This window comes from Ceratosolen solmsi, unplaced genomic scaffold (assembly GCF_000503995.2).
Source record: "Ceratosolen solmsi marchali unplaced genomic scaffold, CerSol_1.0 scaffold13, whole genome shotgun sequence".
In the NCBI taxonomy this organism is placed as follows: domain Eukaryota; kingdom Metazoa; phylum Arthropoda; class Insecta; order Hymenoptera; family Agaonidae; genus Ceratosolen; species Ceratosolen solmsi.
This window is the reverse complement of record NW_011948418.1, coordinates 6,158,108-6,179,202: the sequence shown is the minus strand read 5'-3', so window position 1 is coordinate 6,179,202 and position 21,095 is coordinate 6,158,108. Positions and strand designations below refer to the sequence as shown.

Here is a 21,095-nt window from a genome sequence, read left to right as displayed (position 1 = left end):
ATCACGACGGCGACCACGACGACGACAAGCTCGACGACGAACATAACGACGACCACGACGACAACCACGACGACGATAACGACGACGATAACGACGACGGCAGTTTCAACGGCGGTCGTGGCGGCGGCGGCGGCGGCAGCGGCGGCAGCGGCGGCAGCGGCGGCAGCGGCAGCGGCAAAGCCAGCGGCGGCTGCGGCTGCGACCCCGCGCGGCCACCGCGACAAGCGCCAGTATGAATATGGCCGTTGCCGTGAGCGGACTTTGCGGCGGGCGTCGTTGCGACGCCGCCGCTGCCGCAGTAGTAGTAGTAGGAGTAACAGCAGGAGCAGCGGCCACCGAGATGCTGGTGGTATCCGCCTCGTAAATAACACTCTCGTGGCTCGCCCTGGGACAGCGAACAGGGCGAGGTGAGCGCGCGCGAGGGGCATGTGCTCGAGTGCGCGCGCGTGTAGAGACGGAGGAACGCGCAGGAGTACGGCGGCGTCCTTGTCTCACGATCTGTCGTCGTCGTCGTCGTCCTCGTTGTCCACGTCCTCCACGTCGTCGTGGTTGTGGTCGTGGCCGTGGCTGTGGTTATCCTCGATCCCGTCCTCGTACCGGACGCTGTTGTTCGTACGTTGGCCCTCGAGCCCGGGACAGATGTTAGGCGCTGCGCCGCCAAGGTGCCGCGCTTCCTGATACGTAGCCTTAGTAGCAGCAGCAGCAGCAGCAGGAGCAGCAGCAGCAGGAGGACGAGAAGGAGGAGCAGCAGAATATTAGCTGCAGCAGCAGTAGCAGCAGCAGTAGCAGCAGCAGTAGCAGCAGCAGCAGCGACAGTCGGAGCGGCAACGGCAGCGGCGACGACGGCAGGAGCATCGAGAGCTCGGCCGCGGCCGGGAGCCTCCGCGCTCTGGAGATGATGAGTGGCGACGTTGGGGTCAGCGCGGCCGTGGTCTTTGCCACCGGCTCAGGTACGACCCGAGACGTCACGACCTGTGGCGCATCGTCTTCGGTCCCGATCCCCACTTCCCAATGTCGTGGTTATCTCATTCTTTCTCTTTCTCTTTATGAGCGCGCGCCAAGCCGCGTAGGCTCATGCTCGCGTTACCGGGAAAAAGAGAAGGATAAAGAGAGCAAGAGAGAGCAGCCCGTGTGCATGAACCTGTGTACGTACGTACGTGCGTTCGTGCCTGCGTGAGATGGGGAGAGAGCAGAGATACAACATAGAGAGAGAGAGAGAGAGAGAGAGATTGAGAGTTTGAGAGTTTGAGTAAGAGTGAGAAGGGAAGACTAGAGCTTTTTCGATGATATTCTAGTAGTGAGCCAGGGAGCATGGGAGAACATAGATAGATAGATAGATAGATAGATAGAGAGAGAGAGAGAGAGAGAGACAGACAGACAGACAGACAGAAAGGACTTATGACGAGAAAGATGGTAAGAGAGTGAGACAGGGAGTAGGCTGGTGAATGCTACGATCGATTTCGGAGCGCTCTTTTCAGGCGTGAGAGAGACTAGGACTGCGACAATGACGCCGGCTACGGAGACGACGGACCGAGTGTTTTGTTGACAGAGTCATTCCCGTCCCCTTTTTTCTTCCTCCTTCGTTGTTCCGTACTCACAAGGTACGAACTCTCCCTCCCCCCCCCTCTCTCTCTCTCTCTCTCTCTCTCTCTCTCTCTCTCTCTCTTTCTATATATCTCTCCCGTTCTCTCCGTTCTCCCAGTCTCCATCTTTCGTTATGCGAGCAGCTCGGCACCCCACCTCCCCATCCCCAAACCCCCAACCCCCCTGCACCGGCCCACCTCTCCTTACTTGGTCTTATCCCCCTCCGCACCGCGGGGCTACCCGACACTATACATCTCGCCCCGGTGCCGAACACGCTGTCTCGTAAATTTTCTGTTCTATTCTTTTTCTTCGAAATTTTCCTCTAGTTTGTCCGTCACATACCACTACACTCCCTTACGGAAAAAATATCGAGGACCGGCCGGCTTCGCTGTTTTTTTTTATTTTTTATTTTTTTTTTATTATTTGTTAAGTCCGACGATTTGGACCCGCGGGAGGTTCGGTTCGGGCCGCTTATGTAGGAGCTAAGGGATAAGACGGAGGATGAGGCAAAAAATGCGAGAAGAAAAATGTTTGGAGCGAGAGGAGAGAGCGAAGAAGTAGTTATGGCTGCTCTTCTCATAGGCGCGAGCTCGGAACCGTGAACAAAGTCGGAAGGCAGAGTGCCAGTTTCGTTTTGCGCTAGGAGCATTAAAGTTATTGAAATTTTCGAGCCGCCTGCGAAGCATTTGTGTGGCCTTGGGATTGGGTCTTGGAGGTATTAACGTGATTTATGGTGCTGCTGGACGAAAATTGAATACTTACAATGATACTATTATCCTGTGCTGTTCCCAGTGTAGCTGGGAGTATGAAATTAATGATTTCACCCGAGACGAGTGATGGGAAATCTTGCGATTCGATCGACGAATATTTTATAACAAAATTCTACATTAAAACTCGGTGTACCACCACCGCGATCACAAGATTCTCGGTTCAATCCCCAGAATAATACGCTTCCACATGTTCTAATAATAATCTTTGTATATTCTAATAAATGTGAGATGACGATCTAGTGTCCCCTATGCTTGCCCCCCCCCCACCCCACCCCTTAAAATTTTTCTTTTTTTCTTCTTTGGTTTGGATTTTTGGTTTTGGTTTTGCATTTTTTTTTGTTTTTTCTTTTTTTTTTTTTGTTTTTTTTTTGTTTTATGATCGAAAATCGGCGTTTCTCCTCCCATCCTCTAAATTTATGTATGTTAATTAGAAATTTCAAAGCACCTCATATTTATAAAATAAATTCTTAACGGAGGTGAAATTGTAAATTGCATCGTTATTCGAATAATAATACACACCTACCTTTTCCAAAGCAACGCTTTTGATTAATAATTTTCCAGATATTCAAATCGAGAATTTTCTTCCTATATTGTGCTGCAAATTTAAATACCGTAGCACGCTAATTGAACAATTAGAATTTTACTTAACAATACGTTTGAGCTATACAAATTCTAAGAGAACTAAAAAAATATAATTGATCACTTTGCCACTAAGAACTCTTGTTTACTATAACTTACGTACATAACGGCCCAAAATTTATTTTTTGCATTTACATAAAAATTTGCTAAACAAAGACATATTCATCGAGTAATAAATAAGCGCCTGTCTGTAAGTCGTGATGTATTGAATTGATAATTACTCAGTCCCCCTCGACCTTTTTAATTATTATTTTGAAAACGACGATTGTCTCTTTCGGGCTTAGAAGAAATGGCCTCTTGGAACGTGCAGTACGCAGGCACGTAACAAATGTCTCGTTTTACATAACTATTTTCTTCTCATTCAATGAGCCAGTAGCTTTGTAGTTAGCGTATTGACTCCATTATTGCCTGTGTATGTGCTCTTAGCTTTGTACAGCTCTGAAATTTTACCTTGATGCTGAGAGAAGGGACATTTATCTCAGACAAAATTGTGCATGATCAATTACACAATCATAAATTGCATGTCCAATCGTATGGTGAAGATGAATCAGCATTTAATGGGTTACCAACCTTCTTGGTCTGACCCTAGTTCTGTAGTTATGTATCGAGCCAATCTCACATTATTTTCCTCATTGTAGAGAGAGAAAAGAAAGAAAATCATTTGTGTTGTCTTCATAGAAGATTCATAGCTTTCTCTCAAAGAAAACGGCAACAAAAACAAAACAAAAAAAAAAACAAAAGAAAAACATTAAATAGCTATTAAAAATGTAAAAACAAGCAAGTTATAGTAGGAGATAGCACTTGTTTAATAAACATTTATGAATTGTGTTTAAGTGACGTTCTTACGTAAGAAATCAGCAAAACTGTAGATTATGGTGCTTTTTTTTTTTTTTAAAATGTGAACTGTGATGTGTAATTTAAATATCAGTGATATAAGCAAGTTATAAACAATAAGATTTGCACTTGTTTAAAGAAATTTATTGTCCAATTAGAAAATTAGTAATCCCGAGATAGTTTAGCCGGTTCATTAGCTTTGCAACAACAACAACACCCCCCCCCCAACCCCGAAACCCCTAGTATTTATTGTAACATTGAAAATTGAGCTTCTTTTGCTTTTTTTTTTTGTTCCAAACAAGTTCATTTTATTGTCAACAACATTCAAGACATACAATAAAATACATTGTTTGGATCAATTATTATTATTATTTGAAAGCGAAAAGTAAATTAATAATTGCCGTAATAATGCTTTTTTAACAAATGCATTTAACATTGAATTATAAATAACATTAAAAATATCAACCTATTATATATAAAGCTATGCTGACTGTTTTATGGTGAAAGGAATTGGTAAACACATTATTTTTTCAGTGCAATTGTGCACACATTAATGTAATAAAATCGAATTATAATTGATCGAATATATAATTTAACAAAATTAAATTAAAAGGAGAGGTATTCGTCTAGAAGACAACAAAATAACTCTGTAAAAGTTCATTTTTCTTTGTAATAAATTTGTCGAAGCTCAAATTAACGCTATCGAAACAAATGTAATTACTTTTTAATTAAATAAAATAATATCATTTTAATGCACATTTAATGATATATACAATTCCTGATCACAGAATATATCGACGTTTTATTGTTAAAATCGAACGATAATTATTAATTATACCGATCTATGTACGTGCATACGGGTATACTAGGAAACAAAAAAAAAAAAAAAGAAAACACGCTCCTACGTGAAAGTAAATGTTAAAGTTGGACATGATCAATTGTAGTCGTTTGATCCTCGTTACAATCATTAAATGAGAAGGAGAGCATACTAATTAAGTTTAGTCAGTTTCTTCATTTTCTCAACGAGTATCAAATAATTTGTACACATTTCACTTACGTAAGAATTTTTTTCACGCGAACCAAGATATTATTATTTTTAGGCAGAAATGTTTGTAACTCATTAGCGCGTCCATTTTGTTACGTATCGGTAGATCTTATTCTTCTTTTATCAAGCTTTTTTATTTTAGAGATTAATAAGCATAGCATATATTTAATTACAATTTATCCCAGGAATTTATTTTCGTTGCTGTATTTATTGAATTTTCAATGTTTTGCCATTGGACGTCAAAATATATAAAATTATGCAATAAGTAAAATAAATTTGTGAACATTATTGAGATTGTGTGGAGGACAATTTTCTGATACTAGGAGTTATATTATAAAAAAGAAAACGATTTTCAAAGTGATTTAATAAGTGCATATATGTACGGCAATATGTATTACCATTTCATTTTAATATACTTGATTAGAAATAATGTAATGATGCGATTCAAAATTGCTCTCACTTATATTTTGAATAAATTGACTATTGTATTCTTTAAATTTACTCCTTTGAACTTTTTATTTTTAAATGTATATTATATGTATATATATATATATATATATATATATATGTATATTTATTTATTTATTTATATTATAATAAATAGTGTTTATGTTTGTCACCCTGGTTATTCTGATTTAATAAATGTTACATTTAACAAAATATTAAATTAATCGCAAACCACATTCTAGATATTAAATTGTCGAATAATTTATAAAGCATTTTCATATAAATTTATTTACGATAGGTAATTTACATTAATGTAATTAATAATTTTAGCAGTTATCCACGTACATCGTAATATTTAAAACAGTTGCCACTAAAAGCCACTAAAGCTATTTTGAAAGATTATTAAACAAAATATACAGAAAGATATTTATCAATTATATGCTAGAGGGGACAAGCAAGAACAATTGATTATTAAAGCTTTACTAAAAATTCAATTAACACTTGGAAATTGCTAATATTTCATTAGCATAACGCACGCCCAGACCTAAAAATGCAATATTTTATCAAATTAAAAAAGAATACTTAAAATTGAAATGGATTTCAAGGCGATTTATCTGGGAATATTTTTGAAAACGTAATTTCACGAAAATCACATTTGAAGTCTCGAGTTAAATTTACGTCAGAATAAAATGCAAATTTTTCACCTCATGCCAGATCCACAAAGTAGTGCGGCAGATCGACGACCCCCGTATTGGCTGTCTAGCTTCCAAAACTTCAATTTAAGCCTGCCTACAAGCCGCTGTTGCTTAGTCTTTTGCACATATAAAAAATCCTGATGTACGCAATGGCCTCTCTCTCTCTCTCTCTCTCTCTCTCTCTCTCTCTCTCTCCCTCTCCTCTTTCCGCATATTAATGAGCATTTTGGACGACACTACTCGCTCCAATGATCGGAGCGACTTCAGACGGATAGGAGTATCTTCATTAAGTATTCATTCAAGTATAACTAATTCAGACTAGTTTTTTTCTCTCTTTTTTCTCTATGTCTATACAAAGAGTAAACTGCCCAAACATTTTTTTTTTTTTTTTAATTTTTTTTTTTAATAATTCATGTAATTCTCCTAGAGCATTTTAATTGTCGTAAAAACATCCGTAGATAATTGCCAGTTACTTAATCTTGTCGAAATAGGCGTCAAACGTGCAACACTTTGAATTGAAAATGAAATAGAAATTGAAATTAGGTCATGATCATAATATCAAGTAATTTCATTCGTAAAGAAATCCCGATGTAGGATGAGCACCTTAGCACGATTCGCTAAGCTTATCTTATAGATTATATTCGACTGAGTGAGGTATCACGATTATTTCTAGCTACGTATAATGCAATCTTACATTTAATTGCATATGTGCAGTGTTAATTAAATGAAATCACGAATGGATATTAGATCAGACGAAGATACATTTGTCACTAATTAAAATACCATAATTAACTTAATAAATTCTTATTTATAATCATATATTGCCCTGTACTAACTGCACAAATGAACTATAATTAATTAAAGTATTAAAGTATTAATGCTAAATGAAATTTCTAATCTGAGTGAATTATCGTATTTCGTATATAATGCAAAGAATGGTTACTTTTGTATCCGTATTTTTCTTTCAATTAATAAATAACAAAATGCATCGATTCACTACAATATTTATCTATTTTATTAAATAATTAGAATAATCTTGTGGCAATATAATTTTTTTTTTTTTTTTTTTTTTTTTTTTTGATTTTTTACAAATTTGTTATAAGTATAAAATAAGCTTTCGTGAATTAAGAATAAATGAAGTTAATCGATATAAAGTAACGCCGTGTAAAATCATAAAATAAAAATATACATAAAATTTATGAGTTCCAATAAAAACTAAAAGCAATAATAATTATATAATAATTTTATGATAACAAAAATATAAGTACTACATAATAGGGTATTATGACGGAATAATACTGTAAAAGAAAACAAAAAAAAAAACAACGACATTAACAACGACATTAACAACAACAACAACAACAACAATAACAACAATGATTATCATTATTGCTTTAACGTAAAAAAAGACGCTAGATGATGAAAGGTAAATTTTAGGTTATGTTCCACTGCTACGAAATATGTGTTGTCTAAATACTAAATCAAAGATGTATACTATTATTTTGAAGATAATAGTGAAAATAGTGTACTCCAATACAAGTGCCAGCGATGCACTTAACTACTGTCTTGCGTTTAATTTCATAAAATCGAATGGGAATAAAATTACGCGAGAGTATTGAGTATTACTGAGACCGCACTATTACGATATCCTAGTTCAAGATGAGATCCCGCAATTGATCCTCGGCCGATAAGAGCACAGCAAGATGAGCGCCACAGTCCTGATCGTGCCGTTATAATGATAAATGATCAGCGCTTAATGTAAAATAGCGGTGCCCTTATTTGGTTTCTGCTTTCGATGACTCAGCTGTGATATTACACTCCCTTTACTACGAATTGCTGTTTGTTAATCTATCGCTGTCTTAGTTTTCTCAACAGTCACCAAATAGTAATTTAATAATAAATACTTAATTTGTCAATATTTTTTCACCCTAATTTTCATTGACGTGCTGTGTTTTCAGACATTGTCTATTGTTTATTCTTTGTATATCTGTATAATCTGCAGTATATTTTCTCTTTGCTTCTTAATTCCGTTAATGTATTCTCGTTTAGTCCACAAAATTTCGTGAAAATACAAATTATCTCATAATTAAATAGATCTCTTACCCCTCAGTGGCACATAAATGTTTTATAAATTGATTGGGAATTCATTAATACCTTGTTATTTTTGTTTATGTATTTTTTATTTTTTCTTATACAATAGTAACCTCGAACGTAACCGATATGAAGGGTGTAACGAAAACATTTTTACACGCACGCACGCACACACACATGCAGTAGAGTAATGACATTAGTATTATATTGTTATCATTGTACGTATCGGTATCGTCATCATCATCATCTTCATTTGCATTATCATTATTATTAATCTATTCCATAAATTACATGCGATATCATTATTATTTATTAAAAATAGATATTCTGTTTGATGATATATGTATCATATGTATCGTATGAAAAAAATTATTAGTATTTTATGAAAGAATACCGTATATTTGATATTCATATTAATTTTATATTGCAAAATAATATCAATTACAATTATTTTATATAGGTTTTTTACCTCTTAATACAGTAATTTATAAAATAAAGAATAATAATTAAATGAAAATTTCTTATAGTAGATTTATTATAAATCATTATAATTTAATCGTAAAAGTATAATGAATATAAAGAAATCATTTATTTATCATTTCAATTGTCGAGCTATTGAAAGTCGTACTTAAATTTATTGTAAAATTAAAACTATTTTATGTTTAAGTAAATTTTATATAACATTTTATATAAAATATTAAACAATTAAGAAATATAATTGATTGTTCTATTGTTCACATCTCAATATGCTAGACCATTTTTTTTTATCCTGTACGCCTTTATAATCATTGGTTCTCTTCTACATGTATGTCCACAAATAATTAAATCTTCAGTTTTCGGATAATTTCCAATTAAGATAATGCTCAATTTATATGTGTAATAATAACTTATTATTATTATGCCTTACTCCAAATAAACGTCAGTTAACAATAATTGATAATTTTATTATAAAATCAAATTAAGCGCGATACCCTCTACCAGCACTCTTGAACAAGAATCCGAAAGATACTTTCAGGATAACTGCGAATTATATCCAATAAACTTATATTACACTGATTGCATATTTCCTTTTCGCATTAGTTGAGAGAAAAAATGTCATGTTTCCACATCTTAATCAGAATTACTAATACCACTGCGTAAGGTATAATTTTTATATTAGATCATTTAAATTTCCTAATGAGAAACGCGAGAAAAAGCAGTAAGTCTAAGGTGTCGAATGGTTTTTCGTAATTAATCTAATCTACAATGTATTTCTGCGCAAAGCATAAGCTTGGCTTTTCAATTGTTCTGTAAAAACAGTTTCAAATTTCAATTTAACATTTAAAAATAAGAGAAAATCAATAAAATTTATATGAGCTTTAATTGATAAAATTAACTTAATAATCAGCTTTCGGCCGCTCTACGTGATTTCCTTAAACCTCAAAAATTAGCTAATAATAGTAATTTATAGGGAAGAAATATTTTAGCAAAGTTATGAATTTTACTAATTTGCATCCGTCAAGCTTTACCAAGTTGGACTAAAATTTGTTGTAGCACAACTTAGTCATATTAATGATTTTTGTCCTGTCGCTAATTAAATTTTAGAGTTAAATAGATGAATATGAGCGTGAGTGATAGTTTTACCGTTGTTTGTACCACCTATTATGAATCTGATTATGAATAATGGAAGTCAATCTAGGTGTGGGTGGGTACGTGCAGTCAATGCGCGAATATGTAAGCATGAATAGAAGGGGAAGGAGATTTACGGGAGCGCGGGTGGTAAGTAGGCGCTTAATGCAGTAGTACAACGATTTTGTGGAGAATTAGCAATGTGTGAACGCGAGTGCACATAAAAGGAAGATTTAGAGAGAGAGAAAAGGCAAACGCAAGCGTACTACTTGTGCGCATGAATGCGTATCCACATGCGTATATATGTATATATATACATACATACATATATATATATATATATATATATATATATATATATATTCTGATATATAAACGAACGAGTATATAAATCTTTGAGAAAGGCACAATGGCTAAAGTGATCATGATGATGTAATTCTCACACGTTAGCGGATAAAAAGTTACAAAACTTGCCCACAAAGTTCAGAAAAATACTCAGAAAAGCTTCAAATTTAATAGAATTTGTTAGACCCTACTTTGGCAAAATTTACAAATCTACTTTTAATAGTTCAACTTTATAGTTTTCACTAGACGCGGGATAATATAATTTAAGAAAAGTGCTGCATTTGCTATATGTGTCACAACAAAAGAAATGCTTCACATAGCCTATGTATCATTCAAAGATTTTCCATTACTAAGAAAACAAATTCTTCCAATAATCCAAAAATAAAGTCACACACGAAGTTGGATTATTATAATTTATGTTTACGTCGCTATAGAGTAGTTGAGAATGCACGCCCCAGACTTTTTCAAGCCTAAACCCCGCATCTTCTAGTCAGGGACACGTCGATGTACGTTGAGTCATCAACGTTGAGGTCAAAATACTTGGAGCTTCAAACTTAGGCATCGATGCTGTTGACCCTAACACGTAAATACACGTTCAGCAAGCGTTCGATAAACTTATATTTATAAGACCCCGGTGACTACTTTCTGACATTTTACGTAATCATAATTGATGGCCACTGTATATGCTTACATTATTTATACTTAAATAGCGCATTTAAACTCGAAAAACTATAACTAGACTTTATCATCTGTTATTTTGTCCTCTTCAAAAGTATGTAATTGGTACATTCTACTTAATTTTAAAATATAATGACAATTTCTATTAAGCGCTTTTAATATTATCATCAAAACTAAAATACCTTAGTAAATATTATATTAAAAATCATCAATACAACAATTACAATTTAATTTTACATTCCCATGTAAAATTATAATTTCAGTATTCTATCTATAAATTTCTATTTTATTCTATATCCTTAAAAATATGTAATTAATAGTAATACAATTGATTTCTTATAGATTTAATATTGTATGCCTTAATAAATAGTGTTACAATTTTTAATGCCCGAAGCAAAATTTAAAAGTCCTTTAAATGTTAATAAGTTATTTTACTTTGTTTGAAATATTTGATTATCTGTTATTTACAATAGAAGCACTGTTCCGAATGTTTATGCGATAGAAAAGATGTATTTTCTAACACTTCTTTAGACATTAGCGAGAAAAAAGGTTTTGTATTATTATATGACCCACGCATATATATATATATATATACATATGCATTTATGTTTACAAATGTGTCTATGTTTAGATTTATATAAATGCATGGGAAACATAGTATATGAAGCGCTTACATTTGGGATTTGTATACAAAATATAGGATTGGGTAACTAACGAATTTCTATCTCTGCTTGTGTTTGTTTGGGCATTGCACATATATAATTCATAGACTTAAGTCGGAAATTGGTAATTTTTAATCAGTTTAGTTTCAGCCACAAATTATCAATCAATTTTGCTTATTGTTAAAAACGCAATTCCCCTAAATATGCTTTGTTACTATGTACACAGTATTTATATGCATATATATATATATATATATATATTTAAAAATATAATAAAAATTTGTTGATTATATATCTGCATTTTTTCCTTTGTACTTATTGTTGCAAGTATTTATATTATCGTTAATAGTAGGAATTAAATACTCTTTTCATTCTTTTCATTATTTTGATTTTATAAATTGACATTCGATACATTATTATTTATTTAATGTTTTGCGAACGATGAAATTTTAGTATCAACCGATCGATTGATTAATACATTAATATTATCTGAAGTAGGCAGAAATATTTTATCGAACATTTTATAAATTTATCTATTCTAAACAATATTAATGATTTTTAAAGATGATATTTTTCCAACGTAATGGATTCGCGAGAAATTTTCAAATCGATAGCTTTTGTTTTAAATTTTAATTATTTTATAATATTTCTCTATCTATAAATTTACTTATTAATATTAAAAATATGATAAAATTTTGATTGTTTCAATTACTTAGTAAAAACAAGTCGAAATACATAAATCTGACATTAGTTGAACAGACAAGATAATAAATTATTCATTACAAAATATAATATTTTAGTAATTTAAGCAACAAATGGTTAAAGACTTGCAAAATCTTACAATACAACATACGAATATAGAATTTACTAAAGTTAATGACAGTTTTCAATTGCTTTCTTAATGTCAATATTACTTTTCTGCTTATCCTCTTGAATATTTGAATATTTTGTTGTTATCAAGAATATATATATATATATATATATATATATATATATATATATATATTACTTCTTATTTATGATGTATTACTTTCCTATTAGTTGTCTCGGATCGTATCAACATATAATTTTTCTAATTTTATCTTTGTAAATAATTAATATTATGAATTTAATACATTCGCGAATAGTTTAAGGGAAAATCTAAATTCTATTTCAGAATTTAACTTCAACTTTAATTATATTCGAGTTCGTTTATTCATTCCTTTATGAATATTTTAAATTATATAAAAGTAATGTTTGTTATCAGTTTAGACTTACTATCGATAGGAATTATTAAATTATCCTTGTATGTATAAATTATATTTCTGCCCAAATACATAGAAATATGTGCTTTATCAAATATATTTCTCTAATTAAACATAATAATTCATATTTTTTTTTTAATTAACTATTCAAAGAATGAAGTTCAGCGTATAATTTAATTATGTGGAATATTATTATTTTTTAAATACGTGTGCTAAGAGATGTTTAAATTATCGTTATATGTTATATAACGACATAATAGAATATTAATTATTGAATTTAGAACAAAATTATATTAATTAATCATTAAGAAAAATAATTAAAATAAATACAAAATTTATATTAACTACTTTTTAGTAAAGGAACAAGATTTTAAAAGAAAAACAAAAAAGTTTACCTAATTTAAAAAATTTCTTATATTTTTTCTATCCAATGTAAAATATTAATTCAACAATAAACTATAAATTTTGAATAATTAATTGATATGGCATTCAATGAAGAATAATTTTTGTAATGATTTTTACACGAACTAATACAAAACTTTTATTTGTATAGTAATACGAATATAACAATTAGCTAAATTTAACTATTCTATCCATTATTATATATAAATGCATTATTTATGTAAGTTTCTAGAACAGGATAGTTGATAAAGTTAATATTATTTATTTTTTATTATTGCACAATTTGGATGTTTAAAAAATCATCTAAAATTTAAACATAATGTAATGATTAAACGAATCTTGTTGAATGAAATCTTTATTAGAAATATTTTGGTATCGTTAGATATATTTACTTTCTGATTATTGCCTAAATTTTCATCATTAGGTGTCTTTAATCGTATTAAAGACTTAATAATCATTGAACTACGTTCGTTTTTGCTTCAAACGTTCTTTTAAAGTTTCTAAATTGTAATCTATATTCTTATAAAGCATAGAAAATATATAAAAACATATATTAATAAGAAATTTTATTTTTATTTTCAATTTTAAAATATAAAATATTAGTATCAAACTTCTAAATGTTTAATTAATCAACTTTTTAAAAATAATTTATTAAATCGGGATTATATATCTATATTGAATATATATCACATAGATTATATAAAATATTATTAATAAATTTTGAATTTGTATATATAGTGTTTTATAAATTACTTAATAATAATAATAATAATAATAACGAATATATTACTTTTCAATTTAACGCCGATAAAACAGAGCGCATATATTTAGTCAAGTGACACAATAATGCGTTAAAATAGTTAATTAAATTATATAGGAATTATTTTAACAATAGTCACTGTTATATTAAGAAGTTTTTTCAATGCTACGTGATTTATTTGTACACGAAAGTCTTTTTCGAATTATGATATTTACACTGCTTATGTACGTCAGAATAATTGTATAGATGCTCCAGTTATTAATTATATACAATTAATTTTTATTAAATGAATATTTCACTTGATGTTTAAGAAAAATCTTGATATTTCGTTGACATTTCAAACTAGAGAGTACTAAAAAATGTTGCTTTAGGGTATATTAACACAGCATACTGTAATTGATTTTACTTGCATGATTTACATTTAAATTGTCGATGCACGATAAAAGTTGTTTATAAACATAAACATTTGACCACATGTCGCTATTGAATTTTAACTACTATTAAAGTACCAAACAATTTATAAACTTCTTGACTCATTTGTTGCAAAAACAAATGTTTACGGCCCTCCGAAACTTTCCAATACAAACGGACGCTAAGCGAACCTCCACACACAACACTAAAATCTCCTAATCTCCTGTCTATGTGTACTCTTGAAGGTGTGGAGGACAATCAAGTCGGCATAGCTCGCATTTAAATGAGTGAACCCGTAGCCCTCTAATACAATTCTAGTAAGCCTTGAAACAGTGGAATGGTAGTGAACAAAGAGGATAGAATTGTGCGATGGGTGGCGCGAGGGGGGGGGGCAGCGGTAAGAGCGAAAAGGAAAAACGACTTTTAACGTCATAAAGGCTTCTCCGTCCGTTATTTCTCTAATTTACGCGCGCGCGCGCGCACGCGCTCGCATACACATATTTTGGTGGTGTGACAGAGAGAAGTGTTTCAAGGAATACTGTTTTCCAGGCAAAATTTCCTTTCCTCGGTGCACTGATGTATGTGTCTTCTCTGTCTCGCTGTAGCATGAATCGGCCCATTTCTCCTATTCCCTCTCTTTTGCCCTCCCTCTCAGCAAGCTGTCAGTCTATCTATCTATCTATCTATCACTGTCTCTCGCACTCTCCCTCCCCCCTTCTGTGGTAGCACCTGCTTTAGGACAGGGCAGATGTTGGAGCCGCAATGCGCTTTTCCTGTTAAATGAAAGTCGGCTTGGCTCCTCGTGTCCCTGGACTGGCAGGAAAACCTTCTCGGCTTACTTTAACAACCCGATGCGCGGGCGCGCGCGCGCGCGTGGGCAAGGGACACACGCTCCGTGCTAGTCATCGAGGGAGCACTGCGCCCAACGCGGAGCGCACGCTCTCTTCTTATTCTTATATATAGATCGAATTTAAAAGTGAACATCGTTTTTATTGCCAAGATTTTCCCCGAGATGAGAGATCGTCGAGAGGCTTCTGCGCCGCGCGTACCTTAACAATAACAACGAACAGTGCAGGTTGGGTGATGTAAGTGCGCGTGCAGCCATTAAAGACGGAACGCTGTCGAAAAATTAGTTGCCCTTGCGTCTGCGTATCTAAGGAGTCGAGAGAGGAGAAACGCGCGGCGTGTCACTGCCAACTTGCGTGCGCTTTTCCTTTATCGGCTTGAAAATTATTACATAGTGGGAACGATTGTTAATGGTGCATCGTTGGATCATAATAATACGGTAATAGTATTATTCATTTACCTCCTCAAACGAAGGATTTTAAAAAATGTCCTACCACTCATACATTTCTTATACTATTCATTTGTATTGCGCCGGAGTCTTAGAAATGTAAGATGCGCTTGGAGGCAAATGAATGTTCCACAGTGTATAATTGAAATTAGCACAATTTGTGGAATAGATTTATTTATTGCCAATATATGAAATTGTTAATTAAATGGAATTGCAATAGATCATGTGCAAACAATTTATAAAGTTTATAAAATAATTCATCGATATTTAAATGTAGAAAGAGAACAAAATTAATAATAATAATAATAATAATAATAATGTGAGGTAATAAGGTAGCATTGACAGTATATTGTACTGAAAGTGCCCAACCCAAAATAGCATAGTCCGACGAACATAAAAGATCGGCTATGCCGACAGCCATTTTGAATTTCCAACGTCTTCCCTCGAATTTCAAATTAACGGCTTGGGAAAACCCTGGAAAGGATACAGTGTGCATGAAACTTGTGTCACAAAATTTATCCATGAGCAACGTATTTGTATGCTAATGAAAAAAGGCTGATTACCAATATAAAAATTTAATTGTATTTATAAAATATTAATCAACGATATACAGAAAAATCGAAAAATTTACTTGATTTTTATTCATGTTTTCTTCCTCGACGTTATTTACAGATGCGTATGTATATGTTTAATATACTTACGAGTCTTGAAAATATTTCTTAAATTTACCTTTTTCGATTAACTTTTACTTCGTTCGGTGATTTTTATTTTTTTTTTCACGGTTCCATCGCTCTGAAATCATTATCCCTCGGTTTATTTCTTTTCTTTAAATTTTCAAAAAAAAAGAAAAAAAGAATAAGAAAAAAAAATAACGAACCTTGCTAAAAATATATATTCGATTTAATTACGAAGTCGTTATTAATTAAAACGTTTGAAATAAATAGTTTGACGTCTGGGCTAATTTAGTCGAATTACTCAATTAAAAAGATAATTACCATTTGTGATAATAATTTTATATAATTAATTAATTAATTCGAGAAAAAAACTGCCAAATTTGATCACTTTTTTTTATAAGTTTTAATTTTATATATTTTTTTTTTATTACATTATAGTGAATGTTATAGTTTATAAATTTTTATTTATTTTTTATATAAGTTCCGTATATAATTTTATTTCGTTCATTGATATAAAAAATGTTCATTACATATGTTAGATCCATATAATTACATATTGCAACAATGCATCGTAATATTATTAATTATATGTTGTCATTAAATATAGCTATACATTAATTGTACTATTGTGATTTAGATCAAATATTCATTAATAATAAATTTATTACTAATATATTTTTAACGTATTTTAAATTATATTTTGCTTCCTTTTTTTTTATCATTATTTTCGGTTTCAATTGTAATTATTATCATTCATTATATATATATATATATATATATATATATATATAATTTTTTGTTTAACTATAATTAATAAAATGGAAATAATACAAATATTGGCATAATACAATTTTACTTATTTATTTTTTAAATATCTTATTAGCTTATTTGTAGCTATCGTTAGGATTTCTTAAAACTGTCTCAAAATGAAATACATTAGTATACATGATTTTTTTTAATGATAAAGAGAACTATTTCGGTCTAAATGGTTGTTACAAGTTGTAACGTGTCATACGTGCGTTGACTATACAAAAATTCTAGTGCTTAAATTAACATAATATAGCTGCTTTTAAATTTAAATTAATTGGAAATTGAAAGCAGTTTCATTAGAAAGACTGTGAAAAGTAAGGGTAAGAAAATTATTAGGGTCGGTAATTTTATAGGTGGAAATAAAATTATTTCTATGTAAGTTGTGAGATCTTTTCAAGTCATGGTAAAATAAAATTTTATTGTAAATGTTATACAACTAAGTTTTTGATTAAAATTTTCTTTTTACGAGGCAGAAATTTTTAATGTCGAATTATCTCAGCTAAATTTAATTACATTTTCTCATATATATATATATATATATATTAAGAAAAAAATTATTACAATTGTAAGGTACAGTTTATCTGCAGTTGTTTTTTCTTTTCTTTCTTTCACTCAGATACAACTTGATAATAGCAATTTAATTTTAATTTAATTCCTGACTATTTAGTAAAATCAATTACACGAATTTATGATAAAATAAAATATTTTTTTAATTTACATTTTATATATTTTATTTCAATGGATTAGTTTATTATTGTTTTGCCATTGTGATACTTTAAAATTTCTTTCAATATTTCCGTACTTCAGACAAATAAAGCATTCTAAAGTTTTGGCAATGCTATTGAAGTCTCTACAACAGTAACATCACGCAAACGAACTTCAGAAACCCGAATGAGTTTCAAAAGTTCAGCTTATTTTAAATTGTACAAAAAAAAACTGTATTGGTATACTTAGACAATATTGTATAAGTATTGGTAGAAAAACGATTTCTCTCTCTCTCTCTCTCTCTCTCTCTCTCTCTCTCTCTTTCTGTCTCTATTTTTATTATCACTCCAACATGTGTAATTGTACCTAATTCTAACAAATCTTTTGAATAAAAGTTTGATTATATTATTTAGCCAAGCCATTAGTATTCATGTGATCGTACATATTTTATCGACTATTACCGATTATTGATAGTGTGCAGTGGTCGAATATTCGTCCTGAAAGGGCTTTGCGATTTCTCAAATTGCATTCTATGGCTGCGCGCTCGCCTTCAATCAAACAATAACAACCATCGATCAAAAGCACTATAAAGTGCAGTTTTCTTGATTGTCATTGGACCAATAGTGTCGTAGGGCAGTGGGGGGAGGGAGGCTGTCCCACAGAAGATAGACGGTTTTAACCATATCACTTGCCGATTTATGTGTCAATAGATGGTGAGCGACGAGCGTAGAGTGTTAGCTGGGTGTGAAAGGGCGGCAGGGGGGTGGGAGGTTGTTGCGAAATCGTATCGTATTATTTATATTCGCTCGATAATTGCGAACGTCCAACGTAAATTATCGATGTGAATTAAAAGTAAAATATGTTCGTTCCATTTACGGAATGCTTTATTGGAATGCGCTGAGAAAATATTTAAAAAAATTACTTTCTCGAATTCACATTTGACTCTGTTGCTCATTTATACTGTACTCATTCGTGTGTACTGAGCTGTGTACTTTAAACACGTATAATTTTTTGTTGAAAATAATCGGCTTTGGGTTCCGCTTCAATGATGCACAAACTTTATGCGTATTATATAATTATCTTCTTAATAGGTTTAGCTCAATGTAATCGATTACACGCTGTGAGCGATGATATTGACACCTTTGCTAAGAAATAAAAGTACTTTTAAACAAAAAAGGATCCAACCTTTTACGCTATGATGTTATGCACACAAAAAGAACATAATTAAAAAAACAAATTTTTAACCACTATTATACAAAAAATTTTAAATATGTGAATTAATCGTTTTCTATAATTAACATATCTATACTTTATTATATTTTCAATATAGTTCTGCATGAATCTGCTTATACGTGTGTACACAGAAGTACACTGTAATTTTTATGTTTATTTTTATTTTATATTTCGTTTGGAAACAATAAGTTAACATTTTTTAAATATTTGAAATAAACGTATATGGACATAAGTAATTGTAAGATTTTCATTGTTAGTGAAATGATAAGCAATAAATACATTAATCAATTGAAGATAAATGAATGTAATTTATAGTATTGCCTAAAGCTGGTTTAAGATGTTGATCCTTACGTTTTCAGTATGAAAGTAAGACAAGTACTCGATCAGTGTGTCAAACTTACTTTTCCACGGTAGTTAGAACTTTGAGAAAATTCTCTTCCCCATACATCTTTTTCAATTATTTATTAATTTTTTTTTTCTACAAATTGCCATAAAATTATTTAATAATTGAATGTATTTAAAGATAGAAGGATGTAATTAATTAATACGTACAAAACATGTACAAACCATGTTGGGATGAAAAATAATTTCCAGAAGATAAAATAAAATTTACAAGCCCTGTTATATATTCTATATATATATATATATATATATATGCTATAGTGGCTGCACATACATATAGCAAGTATATGAAAATACAAAAATTCGAGACGAAATTAAGTATCTCCGTAACTCCAATAGATACTATTGCTGATTCTTTTTTCGTCTTCTGCATATGTTAAATATATGTAAAGCGGGTTTATTTGTAGCTTATGTAAGCTTATCATGAGACGAATTCTTTATAATTCCACAAATTCTTACATCCAGTTAAGAATCTGACACTTCTATTACTATTCCAGATTCATTTTTTTTTTTTTTTTTTTTTTTTTTTTTTTTTGCAAATATCTTACCAAGAAATACTCCTTTGGCCTCACTTACCACATTTAAAAAATACGCATTAAAAATTCCTACAGCCGGCTCTATGACTATTTAATAAGTCTTTATTATCATTCCCGTTTTCTGTTTCCGTAATTTTGATCACCGACATAGTATAGCTTATATTCTAAACTATATTTTACGTTAAGTTATTTATTGTTTTTATAATGAGAATTTGTTGACTTTCAAAACAGATTTAAAAGAAGAGATAGACAAGATAAAAAGCAGACATGATCAAGTTGAAACGGGCGTAAAAAAGTCAGCGAGCATGGAAATGTTTCCCTGGATAACAGAATTCCGTGCTCTGTGTAGGTCTTCATTTACCCGACAAGGTCCATCATCTCTCATCAAGTTAATAAGATTCTTCAATAGGTAATTCAATCGTTTAATTATTATTTATTATATCGCCAGGAAACCTCGAGAAAATTATTGCCCAAGATTTTGTCGAATGTCCATCCACGTAGTAAAACTAGAAATTATGAATTTTTTTTAATTGTGCATTTGGCTTTATAAATGCGAATGAATTATTATTAAATTGCCGACTGAATCACGAGATTTAGAGAAAAGAGACGAGAAACTTTATTTTCCAATCACTTTAATATCAATATGACTGTCGTAAAATATTGGCATTTAAACATATGGTTAAAAAATATCTAAATTATTTTCAAAATACAAATATTTTAACGACTAAGCAAATTTACTTAGCATTCGTCACGTCGAACAATTAAACATATGTCTTTTGTGTCCGTCTTACATTGCTAAATACGAGTGCTACCCACAAGTTTTTCAATTATTTATATAATCGTACTATTAGCTTAACGCTGTTCAGCCTTATTACGACATTTTCATTGAATATTATTTTTACGAAATATTGCACAATATTTGTCGACTGCCAAGCAAATGCCAATCCATAATTAGCATAAAAATTGATAATATATACAAGGAAAAAATACTATAATGCCATCTTCCTTAATTACAGGAATGTAAGCTCGAACGTTAACGACTGCTATAAAAAGTCGTCGCGAGCGGCGAAACTGAAGGAGCTCATTAAAGACGCTTTATTATTGTTCGTATATTTCCATCGTTTTGAACAGCCGCAGGTAAAATTAAGATTAATGTAATACTCTAATAAGATGATGGTTACTGACGAAAGTGTCCGTACGTGTACAAAAAGCTGCTTATTTTCGAG

General features: G+C 31.5%; 1 protein-coding gene across 1 annotated transcript in view; it reads left to right on the top strand.

Moving 5' to 3' along the window:
- Positions 1-797: 797 nt before the first annotated feature.
- Positions 798-21,095, top strand: part of LOC105360408 (uncharacterized) — a 28,888-nt gene continuing 8,590 nt past the window's right edge. The window contains exons 1-3 of the mRNA XM_011497303.1: positions 798-950; positions 20,101-20,278; positions 20,886-21,006. Coding sequence (XP_011495605.1) covers positions 896-950; positions 20,101-20,278; positions 20,886-21,006 — 354 coding nt within the window. The 5' untranslated portion in view covers positions 798-895. The remainder of the gene's footprint in view (positions 951-20,100; positions 20,279-20,885; positions 21,007-21,095) is intronic.